Here is a 16,318-nt window from a genome sequence, read left to right on the forward strand (position 1 = left end):
AACGCCATCATCCTGCACATATTCGTCCAGATGCGCCTGTCGCCGAACCTCCGCAGCGCCATGCCGTCGGGATCCGCCCTCGGCATTGCGGTAGATGTAACACCACTCCTCCTCTTGTCCCGTCCAAACAACACTTTCTCCAAGACGATGCCCCCAAGAGGGACAACGGCATCGAATGTGCCATTATCGTCTGATCCGGTAGATCCAGATCTAGGGTTTCGCTCGGAGCATCATCAGTGGGGTGCCATGACGGATCTGGGCAGGGCGCCAGATCTGCAACCCTCTAGGCCACCCATCTGCACGCAGCCGCCACCGTCGCTAAATGGAGCGCCACCACCGCTACCACCCAACCTCAGGTCACCGCCGGCCATGGAGGCTTCAATCGTCGCCGCGCAGCAGGGGCGCTGCCCTGACTGCCGCCCCCGGCCTCCCTGCATGAAACACCACCTCCGCCTCACAGGGGATACCGCGGCGGCCACCCACCATGGATCTATGGCGCAGGGCCCGCCGCCACCACGGCCCTTGCCAGTGGCAGCGGCGGCTGGGGATGGAACTGCGGGGGTCTGGCAGCTAGGGTTCAGGAAGGGGGTAGGGGTGGGGGTGGGGGGGCCTGGCGTCGCTCGAAGAGAGGCAACACGAGGGGGTGCCTTGTCCGAATTACGTGCGCTAGCTGAAAACGAGCTTAGACATGTGTTTTGCACTTATTTTAGTCCGTATGTAGACCATATTGAAATATCAAAAACATCTTCTATTTGCAAATGGAAGGAGCATGTTGTTTTCGTTTTCTCATTTGTTTCTCAATTTTCCGGCTTCTTTTGTTTCATTTTTCTGCTTTCCAGTATTTTTTTTTTGGACGGGATGTGTGCATCTATTGATTGACTTTACATATGCACCAACTAATCTTTTTATAAATTATTATAGATGAACAAAAATGCGTCGGTAAAACAAAAAATAGTAATGGCGTGTGCACAAACGATTCTAGTTCTGACTAGAAGTCGTACCTAGCTAGAGTTACCTCACCGACCCGGCATATCGTCGTTGCTATTGTCTTAGAATCGGAGTCCTGAGTTTCTTCTTCTTAATTGCAGAGCTATGAGAATATATAGACAACATCGTATGCAGCAATAATACCAAACATCGAGTTCTCCTTCTCCATAATAAACACAAGAAAGACCAACGCTCTTAACCTACCTATCGTCCTGCACTCCCCTACTTTTGGCATGGGCAAGAGCGCCCTTTTCTTCCATGGTGAGTGCCAGTCCGAGACGTCGTCGACGTGCTCCACGGAGAGCGCCATGTCAGTCCACAATTTCGTGGTGCGTGATTACCGGCTGCTCGAGGGCATCGGCGGCGGCAAGTTTGTCAGCTCGAGCACATTCAAAATCGGCGGCTACGCCTGGACGATCAGGTTCTACCCAAACGGGGAGCAGAAGGACGGATCTAGCGACGCGGCCTCCTGTTTTCTTTATTGCGACAGCCCAGCCAAGGACGTGAGGGCACGGTCCTCGTTAAATGTGTTGGAGAAATTAGACGGGGATGTACAGGTGACAACCTTCAGCATCTCAGAGGATACATTTTCTCCAACAAACTACTGTTGGGGGTATAGAAATTTTGTCTCGAGATCGAAGCTTAACACTTTGTCGGACGCCAACAATGGACGCTTCACGGTGAGATGCGTTCTCATGGTTATACATGAACCCCGAACGCGCAACAGGAGACCTATCGCAGTGCCACCGTCGAGCATGCGGGAGAGCCTCGAGCGCATGCTCAAGGATGGAGAAGGTGCAGATGTGACGTTCAGCGTGCGCCACCAGCTGTTCAATGCCCATGGTTGTGTGCTGGCTGCACGTTCTCAGGTTTTCAAGGCCGAACTCTTTGGTCCGTTGAAGGAAAATACGGCGCGGCACATCGAGGTCGATGACATGGAGCCCCAAGTCTTTGAGGTGCTTCTTCACTTCATGTACACAGATACTATGCCAGATGATGATGAAGACCATTGCAAAATTGAAAGACTGCAACACTTGCTTGTTGCCGCGGACAGGTACGGAGTGGATAGGTTGAAGGTCATGTGTGAAGACAAGCTCTATGAGGGCATCAATGTCGAGACGGTCGCGACCACGTTGCTTCTGGCAGAGCAGCATCACTGCAAGGATCTTAAGGAGGCTTGCATTCAGTTTATAAGTTCACCACGGGATATACTACGGGCTGTCATGGCCACTAATGGATTCAAGCAACTCATAGCTAGTTGTCCTTTGCTCATGGAGGATATACTGAAGGTTGTGTCCTGCGCTTAGAATGTGAGGTGACTACTCACAGTGAGCAGGGAAAATATTATTCTCATTTACTGACCATGTTTGATTTTAGTCATCTTCATTTTACCACACTTTTTTTTTGCGATGAGGTATATGGTATCATCATAATTATTGGTGTTTTTGCATGTTGCCATGATAATTCTTGGATTTTTTGCTTAAAAGCTACTCAATTTTGCTTTTTAGGAATTGCATATGATGGCTTACAAAAAAAAAGAGAAAAGATAGGATGTTAGTCCTGAATGATTTGCATTGCTCGTCCGTGCCATATATGCCAGCGAGTAGCAAACACGGTTATGGTAGGGCGGCCAAACCATGGTAGCCTCTAGAAATTAAACCTTCCGCTCATTGTTCCATTGATGAACTATGTCAGCTCGAGTTAAATGTGGGCCTTGAGTGTGCTTCCTATCGATTGAAAAAAGAGTTGGCTGCCTGAGGAGGGATCGAGCTCACGACATTCTCTTCGGACCTTATGGCAGCCAACAACTGAACTACATCACATCTATGCTAGAAAACAAGGTCCGATTTCTAAGCGAATAGTTCTCCATCACTTATTTTTGCAACGAATCAGATCAACTTATATATGCGTGGGTTCAGAGAATCAATAAGCTGATACATCAATAGAGGGTGCGAGTTGCGAGAATCAATAATCTGAGGCATCATTAGAGAAATTGTTTACCAAATAGAAACGAACACGTTAGCCCGAGGAAAAACATGCACAAGCGGAGGACTCGGTAGGGCGAGGTAGGGCGCTCTCCCTACCTTGTTGTTTTTACGTGTACGTACATGTCGATTTTGATTGATTGCTGGAAAAAACATGGATGAATAGCATGGTGTAATTTACTATTGGGTCATGAATCTTATTGGGTTCCCCGCAAAAGAAAAAAAGAATCTTGTTGGGTCATCGACACGATCAGACGAACTGAGCCACAACCGTCAACATCGATCAAGTCCTCGTCCTCTAGGCTCCGAATTCTCTCCTTTTCTCAAAAATCTCAAAAAAAATAAGTCCTCCGGGCTCTTAGTTTGAAGTTATATAAACCAATAAAACTAGATGATACCCCGCGTGTTGCTGCGGGAACTTGTAATACTCCACCTGAGAAAGATTATGGAGTGAAAATAAGTAAAGAATGAAAAAAACTATGTTATTTCAAACCTTTGCTGGTATAGAGAGTGACAATAAGTAAGCAATTAAAAATATATGCTTGTTTGATCCTTTATTGGTACTATGTGAAAAGTCAGAAAACTATGTTATTTCAAACCTTTGCTGGTATAGTTCGTACATTCATATTATTAAAATGCAGTAGACAGCTAGATTTGCCATCGTGCAGACCGAATCGTCCGCTCAGCTGTTCCGTTACTGAAAACATGCGAAGCCCAGTCTGAACCTACCGAAAGAAAGGCGAGACACAAAACCACTAATACAAATGCCTTTGAGTTACTCTTAATAGGAACGGAAGCACAAAATATAAACAAATCGAATAACAACACATACATACATCTTAGAATTTGTACATGACCAAGAGTCACATACCAATCAGTGTAAAAAAATGAAAGAGTAAGGTGCATGTACAGTGCACATCAGGCCCATACAACAAATTATACGGCAGGGACGACCTGAATTGCATTTTCAGTAGGTACGTATCTCTTCTGCTGAAAAAGCGCAGATGCCTTCAGGGGAGCAACACAGGGGTAAAGATGTGGACAAATTTAGGACGGGAACGGCCTCATCTCCCTGCTCCTACCTAGCAATAAAATAAATTTGCACAAAAGGCTCAACGAAAACTGAGAACAAAATGCATCTGAATGTGATGTAGCAACTAATTATAATTGAAAATGAAACTGAGAAAGAAAAATTAAGTAACCTCAAGTCCAGATCAAAGATCCATGTCAATCAAATTCATACATGGAATTGATCCATATTCAGATACAAAAATGTATGTAGAGTAATTTAGCCGTGTAGTAGTCCATGAAACTGAAGGTGAGTACGGATCTAATTCTCTGAACAAAAGAAGCATGTGCAAGGCCACAGCTGCTACTTAGTGGCATGAATTGGCTCCAATCATCGTGAAGCGGATTGGTATATGATGTGCACACATAGTGTTACTGTTTTTCCCTCCTAAGATCGGACAGAGGAAACAACAAAGTATCCACTTCTTCCTGCTCTTACCTTGGCGACTTGAGAAACAACACAGGCATAAAGATCTGGACAAATATACGATGGGAGCAGCCCCATCTTCCTGCTCCTACCATGGCGAGTTGGCTACAGAGGCGCTAGTTTGATCCATCACGCCGTCGAACTACGCTTGGGGGCAGACGCGAGGCGCCGCTGGCCGCTGGCTGCCCTCATATCACGGCGCCCTTCCCGGCGCCAGCTACTTCATCTGGAAATCAGGGCCTCCACGGATCCACCCAAGCTAACTTTAAAGAACGATGTTCATATCTGGGGACATAGATATGAAGGTTGAAGGAGGAGGCTGATGGCGACACACATGGTTCGCCGGGAGGTCGGGTCGACGCCATGACGTGTGGCTTGGGCCAACATAGTCCAGGCTCGCGCCGATCATGGGGTTCACGGAGGGTGTCATCGCGGAGGTCTCGGCTAGAGAAGGTTGGGCCGGCGGCGACGCAATATGGGAATTGTGGCGCAGATAAAGATGAAAGCAGAAGAATTGGGAAGGGTACGCTGAGATTTATTGGTGGAAGGGAGATGGAAGGAACCGTCGCATGAAGAAGCAATTAGTGCGCCGGGAATTAACACAATCAGAGACAGGGTGGCACTAGCAAAAGTCCTTGCAGCCCCCGACCCACCCCTAGCCGGCGGCCACCTTCGGCCGGCGGCTCTGGCCGTTTCGCTGCCCGCCGGTAGCGAGATCCACCGGCCAGCCCCGCTCTGCTGCCTGTTGGCATGCCTGCCAGCTCCACCGCCTCCCCGGGCTCGGGCGGGCGGCTCTGCTTCTCGGGCGGGTCCGATCTGGAGACCTCCCCTGCTTCTGCCGCTGCCCGTAGCGCCTCCTACGCCGACGCGGTCCGCTCCCCGCTGCCGGCTTCAATGCTGCGCGCAGAATCAGGGCCGTCTTCAATGCCTGCTGAGGCCTCGCCCTGCCCGGTAGCGTGGGGGCAACCTCGAGCACGGCTGCAGTCCATCGTGGTCGCTGATGGGGTGACGTGCGCGGCATCGCAAGAACCGCTGGGCCTTGCGCAGGAGGCGCGATTGGACCCTGGTCGAGGGCAAGGGGCGAAGGGAGAAATCACATATTTGACCTGAGGTAGAAATCAATTCACAAACTGACCTGCTTTCAAAAAAATTTCACGCTGCTGACCTTTCGGTGTGACGCCCGACAGCTGGGCGCCGCACCCTACTGTGCAGCGCCCATCACTTAAGCGCCACACTTCCTGCCAGCGTGGCAGCCCTGGTCCAGCTGTGGCCCCACACGCACCTGTGCAGCGTCTAAGTCTTAGGCGCCACACATGTAATGTGCAGCGCCTAGCTCGTGGGCGCTGCACAGTCTGTGTTCCACTTGGGCTGGCCCCACCCTCTCTCCCCTCCCACCCCACCCCACACACCCCCACCCCACCCAAACCCTAAGGCTTGCGGCCCTCCTCTCTTCCCCTCTCCCCCCCTCTCAAATCTTGCAAATTCGGAGTATTTGACCGTGAATTTCGAAGCCAACCCCTCCCTTAAGGTAATCTCCTCCCATCCCCTCGTTTTCATCCATAGGAATTGTCACATTTGCTCAAATCTTGCTAGTTTGGGGGAAACCCTAGTTTTGACTTGGATTTGCAAATTTGTGTTGAATGATGTTATGTTTCTTTGCTAACTTGGGTTGGTTGAGCTTCCATAGTATGCTAGGGTTAGGGTTATGTGTGTTTGATGTTGGTGTTAGGGTTATGCTATGGTTATGGTTGTTTTATATGTTAGGGCATATGTGTGCAAATATTTTTCTTAAGTATTTACTTGATATATGTGTGTTTTTGATTATTGTAGGGATGGGGAGAACATGTGTTTATGTTCATCATGTGGATAGACAGGCCTTTTTGAAAGGCAATGTTGAGACGGACCCGAATGAGCTTGACATGGTGTTTGAGAGTAGTCCTAGCTATGCGGAGCTTTTGGAACAAGTGAGGAAAGATTTGAATTGGACGGACCCAAGTGACGTTGTTGAGTTCGAGGGAAGGCATAATGTTGGTTTTGGAATGCACATCCGTTGGAAGACAATGCGTGTGAACTCCGAGCAACGTTGGGTTGCATACAAGGAGACGGTTGCCGAATCTCTAGACAAGGCTCTTGAGTTATTTGTCTCCAAGAAGGTTGAGTCTACTTTGAATTTAGACTTGAACCGGAACCCCTCCCCGTTGGTTGCTAGCACTCCCCCACCCATGAACCAAGATCGAATGAGTGAACCTCAATTCACGCAACAAGATTGGCCAACATTGAGCCCGACTCCAAACAACCAAAATGAAGGTTTTGAAGAGGAGAATGATGAGTACGAGGAGGATGACAACGAAGTTGACCTCCATGACAACAATGTGGGTGATCTCGACCAATATCATGTGCAAGAGACAATGGACCAATCCATCCCTTTTTCCCGTGCATATGCATCGGACTCGGATGACGATGGTCCCGATGAAGAAGTTGATGAGGAGGGGTTCACGCCGAAGGAGGCCGAAGCATTCAAGAAGGTATTCGGGCGGGATCACAAGACACCATTGTTCAAGGATCTTAGTCTCGCGGATGAAGCCGTTGTGGATGGTGGCAAATGCATATCTCTTGGAGCTAGGCCAAGTTCTCACCGTGATTTGGAAGACGGCAAGAACGGGATATATCCCGGTTGTGAGTTTCAATCCTTCTTGGAATTGAAGATGTGGCTCGACAACTACTCGGTTACACATTATCGTCCACATAAAGTGGCCAACTCGGATGTTAATGTGCGTTACACGGTCAAATGTGAAGTGCCAACATGTCCATGGATTGTGCGTGCAAGGCCATGGAAAGGAGGTCCCACTTGGCGCATAGTGAGTTGTCTACCAACTCACATGTGCCGGCACAAGAATGCGGATGGCAAGCTTGTGCACCAACAACACAGACAACTCACGTCCGAGTTCATTGCTTACAGGCTGTCCAACCAAATATCGACACTTCCAATAATGAGCATCAAGAGTGTCATTGACCTTGTGAAAGCCATCTTTCATTACAAGGTGAAGTACGGCAAGGCATGGAAGGCGAAGCAAGCCGCATTCAAGATGTTGTATGGCAATTGGGAGGAAGCATACAACCGACTCCCTAGGTTGTTGTTAGCTATGGCCGCCACAAACCCAGGCATGGTTCACGTGGTTGAGCCTCATGGGCACCAAACTTTGATTCATAACGGGAGGACCGTCCGAGTATTTGGCCGTGCATTTTGGGCCTTTGAGCAATGCGTGAGGGCTTTTGAGCATTGTCGGCCCGTCATCGCCATTGATGGCACGTTCTTGACCGGACAATACAAGGGCACTTTATTGGTTGCAATAGCAAGTGATGCCAATAACCGGGTGTTGCCTTTGGCTTTCGCTTTGGTTGAGGTGGAGAACAATGATAACTGGGAGTGGTTCTTGCGTCAACTGAGAACAAGGGTATTACCGGCTGAAAGGGAAATTTGTGTCATATCGGATCGCCATGCTGGAATTCTAAATGCGGTGGTGATTGACATTCCCGGACATAGAAATTTGCATTATCGATGGTGCATGAGGCACTTTTGTGCAAACTTCTATAGGGCATGTGGTATCAAGGAGTTGGTCGATGATCTTCAGGATTGTTGTCTCGCTTTCACCAACAAGCGGTTTTCCACATTGTTCAATGCATTGCTCAGACACAAGAAACTTGACCCCGGCGGTCAGGAGTTTCTCAATAAGAACATTGCCGAAAGGAATATGTGGGCACGTGCTTTCGATGAAGATGGCCGGAGGTATGGTCAAATGACAAGCAATATGGCAGAATGCTTCAATAAGGTGCTCAAGGGTGTACGTGCATTACCCGTGACGGCAATAGTTCAATACACATTTGACAAGATGAATGAATACTTTTTGAACGGCAACACGCGGGGTGATTATGGAATCGCTGCTGAAACATTGAGGGTTTACCTCTAACAGATCCATAAGCTCCCTGAGGGTTTCTGCAGGAGGAACATTGTGGAATCGCTGCTGAAAAAGTCTGGTGAGATCTTGGAGATGAGGTTGAACGGCAACACGCGGGGTGATTATGTGAGGGTTAGGGTTCGTCATGACATCCGTCGACCCCTCACGAAATTCGTTAGTATTGTTAGAGGTGAGGCAAGGCAAGTTTACTTGGTCCGGTATGAAAAGCTTGCTCACTTTTGCAGTGTTTGCGGTCTGATTGGGCATGATTGCAAAGAATGTGGCTCTGGGGTCCATGAGGTAAAGGATAGGAAGTTCGGGAGCTGGCTGTACGCGGATGGTCCGAACAAGCCAAGAGCTGATGAGTTCGATAGGAGCAACGACAAGCAAAGTCACAAGCAGCGTACACCAACCAAAGCAAAGGACGCAAGGAAAGTCATTGACCCGGACTTGGCTGATACTGCGTCTAGCCCATCTAAAAGTGGCACGAAGGATATGAAAGTTGACCCTCCAGCTCGTAAGAGGCTGGCCTTGGACAGCTCCGGGCTGGAGGTTCCCAACAAACTGAATGTTATGTTAGCTCTTACTCAAGGGATCGGTGAAGATGGTGATGCTCCCTCGTCACCATGCAATAGTTCAAACAGTAAAAAGGCAAGGATAGACACCCAAGGTTTTTCGGATGAGAAATCGGCGGCCTCCTTCGAGGAGGACCGCCGGGTACAATGAGTATCCTAATGTGGAACTGCCGGGGGGGGGAACCGTCGGACAGTTCGTGAGATTGTGGCCCTCTCAAAGGCCAATTCCCCGAGGCTGATCTTCATGTCAGAAACACGCCAAGCCTCTAGTCAGATGGAAAAGCTTAGGAAAAGGTTGAATATGAAAGGATTTGCTGGGGTCTCTAGTGCGGGCCTCAGTGGGGGGCTTGCACTATTTTGGGATGAGAATTTGCAAGTTACCGTGCTTGATTCGTGTGCGCGGTATATTGATGTGAGAATTGTTGACAACGGGAATGATAAAGCGTGGAGGACTACGTTTGTGTATGGTGAGCCAAGAATGGAAAACCGTCACCGTATGTGGAGTATCCTATCAGGCTTACGGTCAGTGTCGCCTGATCCGTGGTTGGTTTGTGGTGACTTTAATGAAGAAATGTGGCAGCATGAACACTTCTCCCGGTCCCCTCGGTCCGAGAACCAAATGCTCCTCTTCCGTGTCTGTTTGGAGGATTGCGAGCTTATGTACTTGGGCTTCTCGGGTGCTCCGTTCACATATGATAACGGGCAGCAGGGCGATAGGAATGTTCGGGTTCGGCTTGATAGAGCATGTGCGGATGAAGCTTTCAAGGAAATATTCCCGTTTGCGCAAGTGGTGCACCTGGCGTCTTCGTGCTCCGACCATGTTTCTATCATGGTTAGGTTGGCACATGCAGAACCCCGACGCACTAAGAGTGCTCCCAGGTATGAAATAATGTGGGAAAGGCACCCTCATCTCGAAGCTTTGGTCGCAGAGAGTTGGGGTAAGAGCGGGCCGAGCGGGCACTTGGGATCGGTCCGCGATGCCATGAAAGAAATGATGCAGCGTTTGCGTGCATGGAGTAAGGAAAACTTCGGTCATGTTATCTCGGAGATTGAAAAACTGCGGTCTGAACTGGCAGATTTGCAGTTGCACGATGCGGACAGGGTGGCCATCAGGCAGAAAATGTATCAGTTAGACGAGTTGATGTACCGCGAGGAGATGTTGTGGTTGCAACGATCAAGAATAACATGGCTAAAGGAGGGCGAAAGGAACACGGCGTACCTCCACCGCCGGGCTGTGTGGCGGGCTCACCGAAATTACATTCAGTGGCTGCGACGTCTTGATGGAACTTGGTGCTCATCTCCATCCGATATGGAGCTGATGGCAACTTCTTACTTTAAGGAGGTTTTTACAAAGGACCGACCCTCTCCCCGGAGTTGGTCCTGGAAAGGATAGTTCCGCGGGTTACACAGGAGATGAATGCCGCGTTATGTGCACCATTTAGTGATGAGGAGGTATCTAACGCCCTATTTCAAATAGGGCCACTCAAGGCACCTGGTACGGATGGATTTCCCGCTAGATTCTACCAGCGGAACTGGGCAGTCATGAAGGGGGAGATTACTGCGGCGGTCCTGGAGTTCTTCAACACCGGGGTAATGCCGGCGGGTGTGAACGAGACAGCTATTGTACTAATCCCGAAAGTCCCTTTCCCTAAGGAGCTCAAGGATTTTCGTCCAATAAGTTTGTGTAACGTGATATACAAGATTGTGTCCAAATGCTTGGTTAACCGTTTACGCCCTTTGTTGGCTGAGTTGATCTCTGAAAACCAGAGTGCCTTCATTCCTGGTAGGCTAATTTCGGATAACTCAATAATAGCCTTCGAGTGTATCAATCATATTCAGACAATGAAGAATAACTACCCGACGGCTTGTGCTTACAAGTTGGACTTGTCAAAGGCGTACGACCGGGTGGATTGGGATTTCCTAGAGAAGGCTTTGGGCAAGTGGGGCTTCTCTGCAACATGGATCTCTTGGATCATGGCTTGCGTAAGATCTGTGACATATTCGGTAAAGTTCAATGGAAAATTACTTGAAGAATTCTACCCTTCGAGGGGGCTACGGCAAGGTGATCCATTGTCTCCTTTCCTTTTTCTGTTTTTTGCTGATGCCCTGTCTGCTCTTATTACCAAATCAGTTGAGGATGGGGAGTTTAAGGGAGTGACCATCTGTTGTGGTGCTCCGAAAATATCTCACTTGCTTTTTGCGGATGACACAATGTTGTTATTTGAGGCATCGAGCCAGCAAGCAGGCATAGTCAAAGGGCTGTTGAACACTTATACTGAGGCGACGGGACAACTTATTAATCCCAAAAAGTATTCCATCCTCTTCTCGGACAACTGCAGCGCGATGGTGGCGGATGAGGTAAAAGACATATTAGAAGTCTCGCAGCAAGTTTTTGAGCCTAAATATTTGGGCTTACCTGTACCAGAAGGAAGAGTGCATAGAGGGCAATTTGAAACGGTGCAGGAGCGACTAAGAGCAAGGTTGATTGATTGGAGTGAACAGTTTGTATCTCTGGGGAACAAAGAAATTTTGATCAAAGCTGTTGCACAGGCCATTCCTACATATGTGATGAGTGTCTTTAAATTGCCGGCATCAGTCTGTGACGACTTAACGCGTATGATCAGGCAATATTGGTGGGGTGTGGAGAACGGTAAGAGGAACATGGCCTGGATTAGCTGGAAGAAGATGGTCGTCCCCAAGTCTATGGGGGGCATGGGATTTCGGGACATGAGAGCGTTCAACCAGGCCTTGCTGGCTAAGCAGGCTTGGAGATTGTTGGACTTCCCAAACAGCCTATGTGCAAGACTTTTAAGAGCAAAATGTTATCCCCATGGCAATCTGTTGGACACGGTGTTTCCAACCAGTTCGTCAGCAGTATGGAAGGGGATTGTACATGGGCTTGAGCTGGTTAAGAAAGGAATTATTTGGCGTGTGAGTGACGGAACACTGATAAGAACCTGGAGAGATGCTTGGATCCCAAGAGGTCACAACTTTCGGCCGATAACTCCGAAGCGTAATTGCAGACTCAATTGGGTGGCAGATTTTCTGAATGAGCACGGTGCATGGGATGAACAAAGGCTGAGAGAACATTTTTGGGACATGGATGTTCGAGAAATTCTTAAGATCCGTACTTCACCGAGGAATGGTCAAGACTTTATAGCCTGGTTCCCGGAAAGGAGCGGACTTTTTACAGTAAGGAGTGCATACCGGCTGGCGACTATTGGCGGCGTCCAGGAGATGACACCGGCGACCAGCAACAACCCGTCTGGGGAACGGCCGGTGTGGCAATGTATTTGGGCGGCTAAGGTTCCCCTAAAAATGAGGATATTGGCGTGGAAGGTAGTCTCGGGTGCCCTGGCAACAAACTCCTGCAAACACCATTGTCATATATCCACAAGAGACAGTTGCCCCTTGTGTGCGAGAGAGAAGGAATCTAGTTTCCATGCTCTTGTTACATGCGATCATGCGCAGGCGATCTGGCAACAAATCAGGATGGTATGGAAACTACCAAGCCAGGAACTCCTGCATGATACAGGGCAGGATTGGTTGCTAAACCTGCTTGCAAACTGTGATGAGTACATGAGGGATTGTGTAATTATGTTGGTCTGACGCATTTGGTCGCTCCGCTCAGATCTGGCTCATGGAAAGGAAGTTCCTCCTGTGGCTACAACTGTATCCTTTTTGTGCAGCTACATGCAGTCCCTCGATCTGTCAAGGCGGTTTTCGACAGAGGATATTATCAAAGGCAAAATGCAGGTTGGGCGGGATGCTCCGGCCAAGGCGCGGGCGGAGGCCATAGCTCAACCATGGCCGAAACCACCACCAGGGAAGGTGGCCCTGTCGGTTGATGGTGCTTATTTATATTCTGATGGCTCAGCTGCGGCAGGGATGGTGTTGAGGAATCATGAGGGGAGTGTTATCTTCTCAGCTTACAGATACATATTTAACTGCAACGAAGCGTTGGAAGCGGAGCTGCATGCACTGATGCAGGGTATGGCGCTAGCAGTCCAACATTGCGAGCTCCCGGTTATAGTCCAATTGGACTCTTCTGTCGCCCTATCCGCCCTTTCGGGCGACAGCTTATCTAGATCTGCCTACGGGCACTTAGTTGCTGAGATTCGTCACCTAATGATAGATAGAGTTTTCATTCCTTTGAAGATTAGTCGTGTGCAGAATAGGGTAGCAGATCGTTTGGCCTTGTATAGTCGTACAGAGCGTACCACTGCTGTATGGCTTGGCCGAGGTCCGCCGTGTATCGAGGATCTCTTGCCTCGCGATTGTAACCCTATACCTCTGGAATAAAACTCTTCTATCATCGCAAAAAAAAGTCTTTCAGAGGTGCTCATATGAGTAGGGTGTGCGTGTGTGCATTCATAGGGGTGAGTGTATGGCGTGTGTATGAGCACTTGCATTTGTACTGTGTTAAAAAAAAAGCATCAACCTACACCGCCCTCCGATGCAACATTTTATTTTTCATCAGGACTTTTTGGTTCGAATAGGAGGGAGAAAAAACTTGCATATTTTTCAGCTTAAGAATTTTCTAGGGCTGTTTAATACTATCCTTGAGCAAGCTCTGGATCTCCGCCGCGAACTTGTCCATGGCCATGGTTGGCAGTGCCACCGGCACGGCCACCGCGTCCGCCCCGTCGCTGTTCTTGACAGCCACAAAGAAGGCATTCCTGAAGTTCACGCGAGAGGGACCGCCGTACACCGGCTCGCCCCACCCGAAGTCCACGCGTTGGAACCCAACGTGCCGGAGGTCAGACAGGAGGAACACGTTTGCCCTCGCCAAAGACGGCCGGCCACGGAGCACTAGAAGGTCCGCCATGGAGCGCATATACTCGGGGGTCACTGACGCCTTGGCCTCCCGCAACTGCTCCACCACGTCCGCCAATGAGCAGCTGAGCAGCGTGCCGGCGGCCATCACCACGGTGACGTACGCGCAAGCGAAGCCGTAGTAGCCGTCGGGGAGGCGCAGGGCGCTGCTGTGCCTCCTCATGCTGACGACGGTCACCAGGCGCGCCTCCTCGTCCGACCGGAGCGTCCTCAACGCCGCCGTGCGGGCGCGCCACAGCACCGCCGCGAGCACCTCGAAGCTCGTTGCCCTGTCCCGGAGGTGAGGCGGCAGGCCTTTCTTGATTGCGGCGACGTCTGAAGGTCCGAACACGAAGGCGCGCCTTACAATGTCGTCCTCTGTTGGTGTCGGCGTCAGGGGCACTGGATCGTACTCCGGGTGCGGGAATGAGGGCGTTGGGGGGCTTCGCGCGTCAAGCAACTCGCGAGACCAGGCAGGCGCGACGGTCGGCGCAGGGAGGCCTCGAGCGAGCTCGGCAACGGCGTTCAGGAACTGGATGATTCCCGTGGCGTCGGCGACGGTGTGGTTGAAGCTATGCCACACGGCGAAGCCGCCGCACAGGAGACGCGTCACCTGACCATCGGCAAGAAAAGTTGTTAGCCTGAAATTGTGCGTGGATAATGTGACAATATGAAATGCTTACCTGAATGACCACCAAGGGGCAGTTGAGCACAGCGTTGGAGCCTTCCACCTCGAAGCAGAGCTCCTCAATCCACGGGAATGGCGGCATCAGCCCGGGCACGTCGGCCTCGAGATCCACCAGGCGCACGTCGGCGTCCGCCTCGACAAACGTCACCCCTTGGCCGGTGCAGTCGACGACCAGTTTCCGGTCCTCCACCTCGCGCAGCCGCCCGGCGAGCGGGTAGTAGTGCACCAGCGCCTCGGACAAGGCTCGGCGGATGGTGTCCACGGGGTCGCCGCGCGCGAGCCCACCGCGGCGGTAGAAGAAGATGCCGCGGACGTGCGACCGCAGCTCGTCTTGGTCGTCGACGTCGGAGAGGCGTTTCTTCTCCCGCGGTGTCGTCGGCGAGGCTGGGCCGACGAGCACGGGCTCTCTCCGGAGGACGGTGAAGCTGAGCGTAGACATGACGTGCTGTTGTAATTTTGTTGGGTTGTGTTCCTGCATGCAAAAGGTATCAAGTGTCCAGAGTCTTGTGCCAATGTACTGTGTTACACTCAGCGCCGCTCGTTCCTGATCCATTAGAGAACTGTACTGTTACGCACACCTTTGTCCTTCGGCAAATGTCTCGGACCACTCGTTTCTAATCCATGTACTGCACTGTTACACCCTTTCACTCTTCGGCACGGTTGGCTCTAACCCCTATCAGGAAGGTCATGGGTGATGTAATCATCGAAAGATTCTCCTAATGCTAGACCTTCGAGGATCTACAAATGTTTTACTTGAAATTTCAAATTAATTCTCTCTCTCCCACCTGAATTCAACTGGAGTGGGCCTCTTCATCTCCCTATTATCAATCATACTCCACATCAGCTTCCCAGTAAAAATTAGAAGTAACCTGTTGTAGACGTAGCATTACTCTAACTGATAATCACGTTCATTGGATCCATGTAAACAAACGGATCAGATCAAACAATGTGGGATAATCTTAGCCATCATCTGGCCTTCCATGGTTGGCTTCTATCCCAATAACTGGCAAACGTTCGTCGGCGGAGGCGGAGAGGGGGGTGTAGGTGGTATTTGCGGACTCCAGTCAATTAACATTATCCTATCTGAAACCATGTATAGCCGAGGGTGATGGTTGATGCTATTGTTATGTGCAGCTGACCGCTACAGCATGACCGTTGATTGTCTTGTTTCTTCTTACTACCTAATAAATTGATCGTGTGCATCATTGATGTCTCTTTGACATTACATTTTTACGATATCTGGGGGAACGTTAGCCTAGCACATTTCAACCGCCCGTTACTTTGCACAGATCTCGGAGCAGAAGAGAGGGCCACCAACATTTTTTTTTGTTTGCTGTAAACTAAGCCCGAGTGCCAAATTTTTGGCGTAGACTGGCTTGCCGGCATCCATTTGAATTGCTGCAAAATTTTTGGATCACATCCAATATTTTGGTAACCCGTTATGATTATTTGTATGCGTGCTGGTGTGCTTTTGGCTGCGAATTTCCCTCAGCAATATTTTGGCACGCCCCCATTTTGATCATGCTCGTTTTGGCACCATAAAAAATGTGTTAGGCCCTCTCTAACTGATCCCCTAAAATGCATTAGAGGAGTAAAATTCCGGAGTAACGCACGTTTGGATATGGTTCATGATGTTCTTTTGGCTGAAGCTATGGCTCTCAATCATGACTTGTTCTTTAGCTCAAGCCATGGATTGTAATAGAGTTGTTGTGAGTTCTGATACTAGTGAATTAATAGAAATTATGAAGGACGAGAGGCCGGCATTGCTGCAGCAATTTTTCATGATTGTTTTTCTATGGAGCCAAAATTTGTTAGGA

At 49.7% G+C, this 16,318-nt stretch overlaps 2 protein-coding genes across 2 annotated transcripts; one reads left to right on the forward strand and one right to left on the reverse strand.

Annotated features, from left to right (window-relative positions):
* The first annotated feature begins 1,220 nt into the window (after nucleotides 1–1,220).
* Nucleotides 1,221–2,294, forward strand: LOC119361192 (BTB/POZ and MATH domain-containing protein 1-like). The gene has a single exon (XM_037626521.1). The coding sequence runs from the start codon at nucleotides 1,221–1,223 to the stop codon at nucleotides 2,292–2,294; it is 1,074 nt and encodes a 357-aa protein (XP_037482418.1).
* An 11,100-nt stretch (nucleotides 2,295–13,394) lies between these two features.
* LOC119368406 (benzyl alcohol O-benzoyltransferase-like) lies at nucleotides 13,395–14,953 on the reverse strand. Its single transcript, XM_037633680.1, has 2 exons — nucleotides 14,497–14,953; nucleotides 13,395–14,426 (listed from the first exon to the last, which is right to left on the reverse strand). Exons 1-2 carry the CDS (start codon nucleotides 14,938–14,940, stop codon nucleotides 13,539–13,541), a joined length of 1,332 nt encoding a protein of 443 aa, XP_037489577.1. The 5' UTR covers nucleotides 14,941–14,953; the 3' UTR covers nucleotides 13,395–13,538.
* Nucleotides 14,954–16,318: the final 1,365 nt, after the last annotated feature.

The sequence above is a fragment of the Triticum dicoccoides genome, chromosome 2B, assembly GCF_002162155.2.
Source record: "Triticum dicoccoides isolate Atlit2015 ecotype Zavitan chromosome 2B, WEW_v2.0, whole genome shotgun sequence".
Taxonomy (NCBI): domain Eukaryota; kingdom Viridiplantae; phylum Streptophyta; class Magnoliopsida; order Poales; family Poaceae; genus Triticum; species Triticum dicoccoides.

What these genes read in the sequence shown, in the direction of transcription:
- LOC119368406 (XM_037633680.1), bottom strand. Translation starts at nt 14,940, where the DNA reads ATGTCTACGCTCAGCTTCACCGTCCTCCGGAGAGAGCCCGTGCTCGTC. An exon ending in GCCCCTTGGTGGTCATTCAG is followed by an intron (nt 14,427 to 14,496) that starts GTAAGCATTTCA and finishes GCCGATGGTCAG; the next exon opens with GTGACGCGTCTCCTGTGCGG.
- LOC119361192 (XM_037626521.1), top strand. Translation starts at nt 1,221, where the DNA reads ATGGGCAAGAGCGCCCTTTTCTTCCATGGTGAGTGCCAGTCCGAGACG.